Source organism: Paroedura picta, chromosome 3 (genome assembly GCF_049243985.1).
Source record: "Paroedura picta isolate Pp20150507F chromosome 3, Ppicta_v3.0, whole genome shotgun sequence".
Taxonomy (NCBI): Eukaryota; Metazoa; Chordata; class Lepidosauria; order Squamata; family Gekkonidae; genus Paroedura; species Paroedura picta.
This window is the reverse complement of record NC_135371.1, coordinates 3,329,084-3,341,762: the sequence shown is the minus strand read 5'-3', so window position 1 is coordinate 3,341,762 and position 12,679 is coordinate 3,329,084. Positions and strand designations below refer to the sequence as shown.

The following is a 12,679-nucleotide window of genomic DNA, read 5'->3' as shown; positions in this document are numbered from 1 at the left end:
AGGTGTACACACCTGTGCTTTCCAACCGTGTTTTGCAGGATCCTGCCACTTCTGGAGTTTCTCCAAGCCTCAAGAATGTTTCAGGGGATTCTCAGTGGTTCGAAAAAAAGAAGGAAAGGCTGTTTTAAAGTATGATTCCAATCCTCAAGAGGATCTCTGTTTTGGAAACTGGTCCCTTTTCGTTTTGTGAAAGAGGGGATCTACTGATCTGTACTCCCCCAGCCTTCCTGGCTTCTTGGAAGTAAATTGTTGCTGCATTAACACTTTGAGCCAGGGTTAGTCAAACTGCGGCCCTCCAGATGTCCATGGACTACAATTCCCAGGAGCCCCTGCCAGCGAATGCTGGCAGGGGCTCCTGGGAATTGTAGTCCATGGACATCTGGAGGGCCGCAGTTTGACTACCCCTGCTTTGAGCTATGCAGAGGATACCAGGTTGCTGGCAGAAAACAGTGAAGATTTCAAATACTTCCTGCTGGTGGCTGACACAGAAAGGGATAAAGCAAGGTGAACATCAAGAAGACAAAAGTTATGAGTGTTAAGTTTTCAGGGTGATGGTGGAGAAACTGAAATTGTTCAAGGTTTTCTCTTCATCATCAACCCAAAGGGAGACGGCGCCCAAGGAATCCGAAGGAGAGTGAGACGGGGAAAGGCAATCATGGGTGAGCTCAAGTGGAAGGATGTGTTGTTGGCAACCACATTTTGGTCACATTTGGAGATGATAAAAATCCATGGTCTAGATAATAATGCCAGGAAAACTTGAGGCAGCCAGAAAAAGGAAGACTTGAGATGGCTTGATTCTGTCAAGGAAGCTGCAGCCCTAAGTTTGCAAGAGGAGGAGAAGAGGATAATTTAACATTCTAATATATAATGAATTACGGTCCCTAAATCATATATATATATAATCTCAGTTTTATACGTCTGTTTACTTTCCTGGAAAAAAACCAATAGGATGTTTTGATTAGGGTCCCCTGAACTCAGAAATGATTTAACAGCACTTATCTTTACACACAAACACGTGTTTCTGTTTTTCTTGTGTCCTTCCTGTCACAGAAGTCTAAAATCTGTTCAGATGTTGCAGTAGGTTATTTGCCGTTCAAGAATGCGATGTGCCAAGCGTCGGTATTCCACAGGGCACAAATATCTGGAAAGGTCTCTGAGGCAGCCTGTGTGTGCTGGGTGTTTTATGTCCTGCATTTCTCACCCACCAAGCCCAAGGATCACTTAGCCTGGGCTTTGGTAAGGGGAAAAATGAACCGAAGACATGTTGAATTTAATTGGGACAGTTTACATTTACAGAGCTGGATGCAAGCTTCAGCGTAACACAGAACACCTCTGCAGACAAAAAGGGTTAAAGCAGAAATCTTCTCTCAAGGCACAATTTCCATATACTTCTGGGGTTAAAAGTGTAAGGTCAGCTCTGCAGTCTAATATCCTTTCCCCCACATTTATTTAAATGCACGAAGCCCAGTTTTTTGCAATTCTGTGGCTTAATATTTCTTTGAGATGTTCAGGATACCTGTCGGAGTCTGAAAAAGAAAGTAATGCACTTCTTGCCTTTGGATTGATGTATCACATTCTGTCATCAGTAGACTGGTTGATTGGATTCTTCATTCTTTCTTGAATGGTCGGGAACAGGAATAGACAATCAACTGGGCCATCTTTTCCTCTTTCAGAGCTCCCCGGCGTCCTTTGAGGAGGTGGCCGTGACCTTCACGGGGGAGGAATGGGCCCTCCTGGATCCAGGCCAAAGAAAACTCTACTGGAATGTTACAGAGGAAATTTTCGAGACCATGGCCTCTCTGGGTAAGGATCTTTCCGTGTTTTTGATTTCAAGGCACACCTTAATTGGCCACAGAGAAAAGAATGGAGCTCTCACACCAGGGTCAGCAGAGGATGGGAAGCACAGTAATGGTTTAAACTACGTGTAGAACAACACAGGCTACATATCAGGGGGGAAAATTTCACAGGGTAGCTCAGCAGTGGAATTGGCTGCCTATGGAGGTGTTGATCTCCCCCTCACTGGCCGTCTTCAAGCAGTGGCTGGACAGATACTGAGGGTCCTATCCTCTGCTGCCAACAGGAGCCTTTCCATGCGCTCCTCTGACAACCTTTCAAATACTTAACGACAGCCATCGTGCCCCTCTCAGCCTCCTCCAGGCTGAACATTCCCAGGTCCCTCTGCCTTTCCACAAGGGCTTGGTCCCCAGGCCCTGGATGATTCTCATCACTCTCCTCTGCACCCTCTCCATTTAGTCCACGTCCTCTTTGAAGTGAGGCCTCCAGAACTGCACACAGGACTCCCGGTGGGGTATACACCTGGACTTTTGACATCTTGTGATTTTGATGTGATGCCTCTGTTGATACAGCCCAAAGGCTGCATTTGCCTCTTTCAGTTCTGCATCACACTGTCTGCTCATATTGACCAGATCCAGTCCTGAGCCCTGTGATGTCCTGCTGCTCACCTCCCTCCAGATTTCCAGATTTCTTCTTTTTTTATGTCATTCAATTGGCTCAGTTGTTCTGTTTTACGTGTTCCCTAAACAAACACCGGAACTCGTTAACCTTAATGTGATCTCCAGAGCAGGTTTCTGTAAGAGAAGCAAGAAATTGCCTCCTCTTCTTTGGTGACCTTTTTCATCTTTTCCAAGTCTGCCAGCTTTCCGCAGGGCCTGTAAGACAGAGCTCTTCCGCCAGGTGTACGGTTGAGGCCAGTGCAGGGGTAAGATCTGTTGCACAACGCCCCCCCCCCCCCCCGGAAGTCATGTCATCGGCCCAGAGCAATGTGGGTGGAAAGTATTGGACATAGCCCTCTGCTGCCCCTGTGTCAGGTGTGCCGTTTTGGGGGAGGTATTGGTTATTCTTCCCCCTTGCTAAATTTCGGTGTTGTGTGATGGGGTTTTTGATGGCATTTTAATGGGGTTTTATTGTTTTGGGGGTTTGTATGTTTGTATCTGTTGTAAGCTGCCACAAATCGGTGCCCCGAGAGTCATGGGTAAGAAATTCAATAATAAATAAGTAAATAACGTCATCCTGGTGTGTGTTTAAATACTGTGGAGATTGTTCCTGGCTCTGGTGCTAGAAAATACCATTGACTTTCCCCTAAATGTTATTGGAACATTTTCATGCTTATCTGATTTTGGTCCCTCTTTTGCAGTGGCAGAAGCGAGGGAGATGGGGAATGAGAAGGCATCAGGAAGCAGCTTTGTGGAAGAAGACAACAATCAACAGCACAAAGCAAAATCTGAATCTCAAGTGGTACCAGAGATACAGCAGAGAAGGAAAAGGGAAGCAAGACCAAAGCAAAGGAAATTGGTGGTCTGCCAGAGCACAAATAAACCTCTGCTGCCATCACAAAATGAAACGGGGAAGGAAAAGAGACGGCCTCACAATGCCATGAAACAAAAATGGCTCAGATCCAAATTCAGTATTAAAACATATCCCAGCGCTACAACGTTCTGGAGAAGGTATACAGGCGTGGAACGTGGGAAGAGTCTCAGTTGGAGCATGGCCAGCACTAGGCATCAAACAATTCACATTGAGGAAAAGTCATATAAACACTTGGGGTACTCCTCTTCGAACGGCAGCCTAACTGACCATCAAAAAATTAATACAGGAGGGAAACCATATAAATGCTTGGAGTGTGGAAAGTGCTTTTCTTATAATAGCAACCTAATTGTACATCAAAAGATTCATACTGGGGAGAAGCCATATAAATGCTTGGAGTGTGGAAAGTGCTTCTCAAAGAACACTAAACTGACAAGACATCAAAGAATGCATACTGGGGAGAAGCCATATAAATGTTTTGAGTGTGGAAAGTGCTTCTCTCATAATTACAGCTTAACATTACATCACAGGATTCATACTGGGGATAAGCCATATAAATGCTTGGAGTGTAGAAAGAGCTTCTCTCGTAATGATAGCTTAATATTACATCAAAAGATTCATACTGGCGATAAGCCGTATAAATGCTTGGAGTGTGGAAAGTGCTTCTCTCAGAAGGGTCAACTGACAACACACCAAAGAATTCATACTGGGGAGAAGCCATATAAATGCTTGGAGTGTGGAAAATGCTTCTCTCACAAGACTCTACTGACATCACATCAAACCATTCATACTGGGGAGAAGCCATATAAATGCTTAGAGTGTGGAAAGTGCTTCTCTCGTAATCATAGCTTAACATTACATCAAAAGATTCATACTGGGGAGAAGCCATATAAATGCTTGGAGTGTGGGAAATGCTTCTCTCAGAAGCGTCCACTGACAAGACATCAAAGAATTCATACTCAGGAGAAACCATATAAATGTGTGGAGTGTGGAAAATGCTTCTCTCAGAAGACTTCACTGACATCACATCAAAGCATTCATACTGGGGAGAAGCCATATAAATGCTTGGAGTGTGGAAAGTGCTTCTCTCAGAAGCGTCCACTGACAAGACATCAAAGAATTCATACTGGGGAGAAGCCATAAAAATGCTTGGAGTGTGGAAAGTGCTTCTCTCAGAAAAGTCAACTAACAAAACATCAAAGGATTCATAATGGGGATAAGCCGCATAAATGCTTAGAGTGCGGAAAGTGCTTTTCTCAGAAGACTCAACTGAAAAGACATTAAAGAATTCATACTGGCGAGAAGCCATATAAATGCTTGGAATGTGGAAAGTGCTTCTCTCAGAAGACTCAACTGAAAGCACGTCAGAATATTCATACTGGGGATAAGCCATATAAATGCTTGGAGTGTGGAAAGTGCTTTTCCGTAAATCGCACCTTAGCTACACATAAGAAGGTTCTCAAAGGGACTGTGGAAAGTGATTCACTCAGAATGGCAGCCTAACTGCACATCAAAGGATTCATACAGAGAAGACTCCCGGGGAATCTGGCGACTTGAAGGGAGCATTTAGTTCGAGATAACGTGTCCACTTTACAAATGAAACTGAGGGTCAGTGTTTGCGTTGCTTCAGTCTCATCTTGAGCTGTACATGCATTGAATGTAACTTGTGAAAATTACACAAGTAATTGATATATGCAACATGAAAATTAACCTTACAACTTAACTCCTGTGAGAAGGTTTAATTTGAGAAAGAGGAATCCCAATTTTAAGTAATGTTGGAGAAGTAGAAAAGATCCCTCTTGCCATCTTGGTGTAGTGCTTAGGAGTGTGGATTTCTGATCTGATGAACCGGGTTCGATTCTGTACCATGAAAGGATTCATATCGGGGAGAAGTCATACAAATGCTGGGAGTGTGGAAAGTGCTTCTATCGGAGTGACCACCTAAGGACACATAAATGGGTTCATTCTGGGGAGAAGCCATATAAATGCTTGGACTGTGGAAAGTGCTTTTCTCAGAGTAGCGGCCTAAATGTACATCTAAAAATTCATACTGGGGAGAAGTCATCTGAGTGCTTGAACTGTGGGAAATGCTTCTCTGGGGATCACTACCTAAGGATACAGGGTGGTAAGGCAGCTGTCTGAAAGCTTTGCCCATGAGGCTGGGAGTTCAATCCCAGCAGCCGGCTCAAGGTTGACTCAGCCTTCCATCCTTCCGAGGTCGGTAAAATGAGTACCCAGCTTGCTGGGGGGTAAACAGTAATGACTGGGGAAGGCACTGGCAAACCACCCCGTATTGAGTCTGCCATGAAAACGCTGGGGGGCGTCACCCCAAGGGTCAGACATGACTCAGTGCTTGCACAGGGGATACCTTTACCTTTAAGATCTTCTAAGTAAGCTGAATCTGTAAATATATCTTCGCAGTACCTTCTAGCCCAAAATTAAAGCTTAACTAAAAGGAGACATCTAATGGAGTGGGTTTAAGAATAACAGATGAAGACCATATTTTACTGCTCACTGTAAGTCTACACTATTATGTAAGTGTGGGGTCTTAGATTTCCTAAACTGTAAAAATATCTCCGCAGTGACTCCCAGTCTAAACTTAAAGCATAACTAAAAGGAGACATCTAATCGAGGAGGTGTAACTAACGAAGACTTTATTTTACTATTTTTTGTATTAACAACTTACACTTATATAACTTATACTCATATAACAACCTATATAAGTAGGCTTCTTTTCCTAAATGTGGTGAAAATGTGGATGGCTCTAAGATTGTGTTAAGTATAAATTGTTTCATAGGTGTTATGGGACACCAAAAATGACCGTTAAAATTGTTAAAAACTATGCAAACAAATGCTGGAAAGATGGTAACAAAGTAGGCTTCTCCTTCTAAATGTGGTGAAAAAGTTTATAAGCTTTGGGCAAAAGTTCACACCGTTGTGTAGCTATGTGGGGTCTTATATTTTCAAATGAAGAGGAGAGGCCTTTCAAGAACAATGGGGCCCTTATCTGATTTACCTAAGAAAATAAGTTAAAAGGGGAATTAAGTGTATTAAACGAAGAGCACAATCTATTTTTTTTCTGTATCAATAATGTAGATTACTTGGATTGTACTATCTTTAATCTTGGAAAATAAAACAAAAACTTTGAATAAAAAAAAAAAGATAATAGTAGAACTTGCCTTGCCAGAAATGAAAGGAATTTGAGTATCCCGGCAGGGGAAATGTCACAACATATTTACTCCTGAAAATAAGCAAATACTGCAATAAAACAAGAGATACCATCCCAGGATTACAGGAGTAGAAACACCAGAGCCCTGAGATCCGACTGGAGATCTAGGCTGCTATGGTGGGATAAATTGGAACCACAGTGCCCCATGTTGGGTGTCTCAAATTGAGAATTAGGACCTCAGAAGAAGTAGGAAAGTGGTCCATACTCCCCTTAGGGGCAGAAAACAGAGGTCGCAAGGAACCACTAAGAAACCTCTGAATTAGAGGGGATCAGTTGGCCTCTAGGGTTAAAGACATTAGGCACTGAGATTTGAAATGGTGATCAAGTAATTAAGAATTGTTGCATAGCTTACTGTTAGGTACTTAAGCAGGAGTAGGAATCAGGTGGTAAACTAAGGAATTATAGGACTAGGAGAACTAGAAATAGGTAGAGGAAAAAAGGATATTAAATACAATGTAGAAGGAGGGGTATAGTAGAGGGAGGGAAATCAGTAAAAGCTGTGACACGGGAAGGAAAATAAAAAGTGAAAATGGCAAACAACAAGATCAACAAGAGTGAATTGACAGTAAGGGGAGGCCACCTAGGGCAGGGGTAGTCAACCTGTGGTCCTCCAGATGTTCATGGACTACAATTCCCATGAGCTCCTGCCAGCATTTGGAGGGGTGGCCTTCTTGGTCCATGAGGCTTTCTCCTACAGTGATCTCAGGGATTGAGGATGTCGGCCTAGGCGGGGATTCAGTTGAGAGAGTGGCCATCTGGCTGGTTTACAGGCCACCCAGTATCCCAGCAGATGCCCTGTCGGGACTGCTTGAGGTGGCGGCCACCTGGGCACTGAGTATTATTTTGGGAGACTTCAGTGTCCAAGCAGAACTGTCTGCCATAGGTTCAGGCCTGGACCCAGTGTTGGCCAGCAGCACTGGGACTCGCCAGTTGTTAGCGGCCCAACCCATCAAACGGAAGACACCTTGGATTTGATCCTTGGTGTGGGGTTGGAGGTGGATCTGATAACCCACAGCGTGGTGCTCTGGTCAGTCCACTGTTCTCCGAAGGCGGGGGATCCAGACAGATGGCCTGTGGGACCCGAAGCCTCTTAGCAGATCTGTACATGAGATGGTCAGCGACAGGAATCACTGGAGGTTGGCTGCCACTGATGTGATTGCACCTTGACACCCTTTCTCCTCCCTTCCAAAACCAGCTCCCCGGTATCCAGAGGAGCTGCACCTTAGGAAACATTAGGTGAGACGGCTAGAGCAAGTTTGGAGAAGCTTTGTGAGTGACACCCAATATGTGAGTGACACCCAGCTCCTGGGACATGGCCAACCAGATGACTTCCCCCCCCCCCAGACTCGTTAGCCAGGTGTTTTGAGGCAGTGGTGGAGGGGTTCAAGGGTAGTCGCTTGAAGCTGAGCCCCTTGAAGACGGAGGTCCTGTCGCTGGGGAGGAAAGGTCCAGATCAGGAAGTGCACCTGCCCTACCTGGACAGAACGCAGTTGACAATGGCATGTATGGCCAGGAATTTTGGAGTGATCTTTGATGCCTCCTTGTCAAGGGAGGCTCAAGTCACGACAGTAGCAAAACTTTCTTCCATCTTTACCAAGCCAGGCTACTTGCACCCTATCTGGCCCCTGAGCACCTGGCCACAGTGATCCATGCAACGATCACTTTATGTCTGGATTACTGTACTTCTCTCTGTGCAGGCCTTCCCTTGACCCTAATCTGGAAATTACGGCTGGTCCAAAATGCTGCTGCACAGGTCCTCACTGGAACTGTGGAAGGCCCAAATTAGACTGGTACTGTGGCAACTATGTTGGCTCACAGTAAAGTTCCAGGTTTGCTTTAAGGTTTTGGTGTTAATCTACAAAGCCACATGTGGTCTGGGCCTGGGGTATCTAAGGGACCAGCTGTCTGAATTTGCCCCCTGGAGTTGCTCAAGGACTGCAAACCACCTGGTCGTCCCTGGCCCCAAAGAAGTCTGACTGGCCTCATCCAGGGCCAGGGCTTCCTCTCCTTTGGCCCCTGCCTGGTGGAACAAGCTCCCGGAGAACATCAGGGCCTTAACAGGACTAGCACAGCTCCGTAGGGCCTGTAACACAGAGCTCTTCTGCCAGGTTTATGGTTGAGGCCAACTCGGACAAACAGGTAACTTGAACATGAGTGATCCTTCCCTGCTGCAACACAGCCGACTCTTCACTCTTGCTTGCCTCCATCAAGTGAGAAGGATAATAAACACCCAGAATGAAGTCCAACACGGAATCATAGAGTTGGAAAGGACCTCCATGGTCATCTAGTCCACCCCCCTGCACAATGCCAGAACTCACACTGTGGAGCCTATCCACAGTGACTCCAATGACATGCCCAAATGATCACCACCCAAAAACAAACAAAAATTATATTTCTCCAGCCAAGACATGAAATCACCTTTGGGAATCAGAGATTCTTAGAATCATAGTGTTGGAAAGGACCTCCTGGGTCATCTAGTCCAACCCCCCTGCATTTCTTGTGGATATATGAAAGATTAACAGATGCTAGCAGGGGCTCATAGGAATTGTAGTCCATGGACATCTGGAGAGCCGCTGTTTGGTCACCCCAGCCCAAGTATTATACTTCCCTGAAGCCCCGCCCCAAATCCTGGTTCCACTCCAAAAGTCTCCAGGTCTTTCCAAGCCCAGAGGTGGCAACCCTGCCTCCACTGTTCTTCTTTATATTTTTGACTGGTTTGTTCTTCCTTTCCTTTCCTCCCCTTCTCTTCCTCAATCCTCCTCTTTTGTGGAAGGGAGGCTTTGCTACCCGGGGCTGCAATTTTAAATATTGTAAATTTTGTATTGGTTCCCAGATTATATAATTTCTGCTGGCATTTTTTGGGCTGTTTTTTTCTAGCCGCAGTACTGTATTAAATAAATTTGAGTTTGAATTTGGGTCCTCATCTCCCCCAATCTCTTTCTGCACAGCTTGGGCGGCTACTCCGCTTTGGAAACGTTTCATAAGAGCAGAAACTCAAAGCGGGCGCCGTCCACTCCCCCCCAAAGCGTTAATCCGGCGCAATCACGCGGGTGTGCCCTAAACACTTGGATGCAATCCTCCTCTTCTTGCACCTGGGTCTAGCTCTTGTCGCGGGGAACTACATTTCCCAGCAGGCCTTGCCAGCCCCGGCCTTTCCCAGGCATTGAAGGCGGGGGGGGGGGGGGAAGAGAAGTGAATTTGGGCGATATGGAGTTGGGCAGCGCCTCCCTCCCGTCTCCTTCCCCCCGGCTGGAGGGAGAGGTGGGCTTTTGCGCGCCTGCAGGAGGAAAGGTGAGTGGAGGATTTCTCCAAAAGGAGGGGAGGGGGAGGGCATGTCTGCAAAGGGGGGAAATGGGGGGGGGGGGGGCGAGCGGAGATCTGTGCAGGTTTCTTGTTGCAGCCTCTTGCCTGCCACCAGGCTGCGCTTATTTTTAATCTCAGCACCGCCCAGGCTGATCCAGTGAGGTTTATGGCCTGTCCTTTCTGGGCTCTGGCAGGTCCTCTCTCTGCGCGGATCTTGTAGATTTCTCTTCCGATGCATTCCGTTGCTTTCTCTGCTGAAAGACCCCCCCCCCCCCCCAATGAGCGTCAGATCCACGAAGATCTCCGGCTGGGAAGCGGCGTCAGGAAAGGGAGCCTCTCCTCCAGGGATCCCCCTGCATGACAGCTCATCTCCAGGCAACAGGGATCAGGTCCCCTGGAGCAGGGGAAGTCAACCTGTGGTCCTCCAGATGTGCATGGACTACAATTCCCATGAGCCCCTGCCAGCGTTAGCTGGCAGGGGCTCATGGGAATTGTAGTCCATGCACATCTGGAGGACCACAGGTTGACTACCCCTGCCCTGGAGAACATGGCCTCTGGCAAGGGAGGGGGGCTGGGTGGCATTAAAGGGCAAGGAAGACCCTCTCCTCCCGAAACTCTGCCCTCTGCAGGCTGCACCCTCCAATCCTCCCGGGTTTTCCCAATCTGGAGTTGGCAACCCTACCTAAAAGTGTGTTTGGCAAATGAGGGAATTCACTCCAAAGCCCTGAGCCGGGGAATTGTAGTTCATGGGCACCTGGAGAGCCACAGTTTGGCTATGCCTGCCCTAAACAGTGTGGGGCCAGCGTGCCTATGGGGCTGTCTTTTCCACTGCAGCCCCCCACCCCCACCTGCCCCCAAGCAAGAAGATCTTCAGCTTAACATTGGCACAGGGTCCCCAGCCTGAAGAAGGTGGAATTGGCCCAGCCGGGTGGAATGAGCTCGCAGAAGAGGTCCTGTGGGACCAAAATCAGCCCCGCTGGTCCTGTAAGACAGAGCGATTCCACCAGGCCTAAAATTGCATCCAGAGAGCTGGAAGATCGGCTCCTTCATTAATCCCTTGCCCCCACCCCACCCCAGGTCTGGGAGTTTTAACTGGGGGCTTCAGTAACATGTAAATGTTTTAACTTGAATTTTTTTGCATGTTCCTTTCAATGTTGTTACCCTCCCTGAGCAACATAGAAGGGCGGGATAAGATTAAAAAATATTTATTATATTTATCAAATTTATATCCCGCCCCTCCCTTGTGTCTTGGGGCAGCTAACAAAGTTGATAAAGTAAAATACAATACATGCACTAAAACGGTTATCCGTTAAAACAAGTACAAATAAAATTAATAATAGTATATTAATAATATCTAGTGATTGAATAAAAGGAACTGTTTTCCAATCCCATTTATCCCCTCAGATACCTCCTCCATGGGCTACCCCAGTCTGACCTCTCTGGGGGGGTTTATCTCAGTTGCTGTTCCTGTTATATTATTATTGACCGAATTTGTTGATGTTATGTTAATTTAAACCACTGTTGGATTGTTGTTGATGTTATGATGACTATGTTCTATGCTATGTTCTATGGAATACCCCACAACTTTTTATGTTAACCGCCCTGAGCCATATAGGAGGGCGATATAAAAAAGTAATAAATAAATAAATAAATTTCACCCAACTGACCCAGCAATTCACAGTGTTACGGTGGAATTATAATTATTATTCTGTCATTGCAAAATACTGGGGGGGGGGATTGTCTGTGGCCAATCTGGACCAGGATGTGTGCATTCCTTTCATTCAGGCTCACAGCTGGCATTTGATTGTAGGTAAATGACTCCTCCCCCCTCCCCCCAATTTAATAATTATTTCTGCAAGATGTTCATCTTTGTCTTAAAGCATGTCTGCTCTAGGGCCAGGGCCCTAAGGAAATACTTTGGCCTCGACCAGAGCCAGGGCCTTTCAGGGCCTGCTGGAATGTGCTCCTGAGAGACATCCAGGCCTACCTGCAGAGCCTGTGAGACAGAGCTCTTCTCCCAGGTCAGTGATAGACGACAATTGCAATGATAATTACACCTAAATCTTGGGCCTCTCAGCATTTTGTGTGCCCTGCATCTCACTTCTGCAGGGCCATGAGGGTCACAGAGCCTGGAATGAGTAGGCCTTGGGGTGGTTAGGAGAAAAAATAGGACCAAATGGATGAATCATAGAATCATAGAGTTGGAAGGGACCTCCTGGGTCATCTAGTCCAACCCCCTGCACTATGCAGGACACCCACAACCCTATTGCTCATCCACTGTCACCTGCCACCCCCTTGAGCCTTCACAGAATCAGCCTTTCCATCAGATGGCTCTCCAGCCTCTGTTTACAAATCTCCAAGGATGGAGAACCCACCACCTCCCAAGGAAGCCTGTTCCACTGAGGAACCGCTCTCACTGTCAGGAACTTCTTCTGGATGTTTAGATGGAATTTCTTTTGAATTAATTTCATCTCATTAGTTCTAGTCCATCCCACCAGAGCAAGAGAGAACAACTCTGCTACACCCTCTATATGGCAGCCTTTTAAGTACTTGAAGATATTGATCAGATCCCCTCTCAGTCGTCTCCTCTCCAGGCTAAACAGACCGAGCTCCCCCAACCTTTCTTCATACGTCTTGGTCTCCAAACCCCTCCCCGTCTTTGTTGCCCTCCTCTGGACACTCTCCAGTTTGTCTATGTCTAGCATATGATGTGCTTAGTTAGGCCAGTTTATGTTGACTGAGTTGGAGTTAAATTAAATTTAACGCAGAAAGCCTCTGCAGAAAGAAATGTTGAAAGCTCACAGATCCTTTGGCAACATGTTT

At 46.4% G+C, this 12,679-nt stretch overlaps 1 protein-coding gene across 1 annotated transcript in view; it reads left to right on the top strand.

The window, feature by feature from the left end:
• LOC143834155 (uncharacterized) overlaps positions 1-12,679 on the top strand; it is a 39,933-nt gene that overhangs the window by 21,100 nt on the left and 6,154 nt on the right. The window contains 4 exon segments of the mRNA XM_077330760.1: positions 1,674-1,803; positions 3,155-4,730; position 4,938; positions 5,236-5,393. Coding sequence (XP_077186875.1) covers positions 1,674-1,803; positions 3,155-4,730; position 4,938; positions 5,236-5,393 — 1,865 coding nt within the window.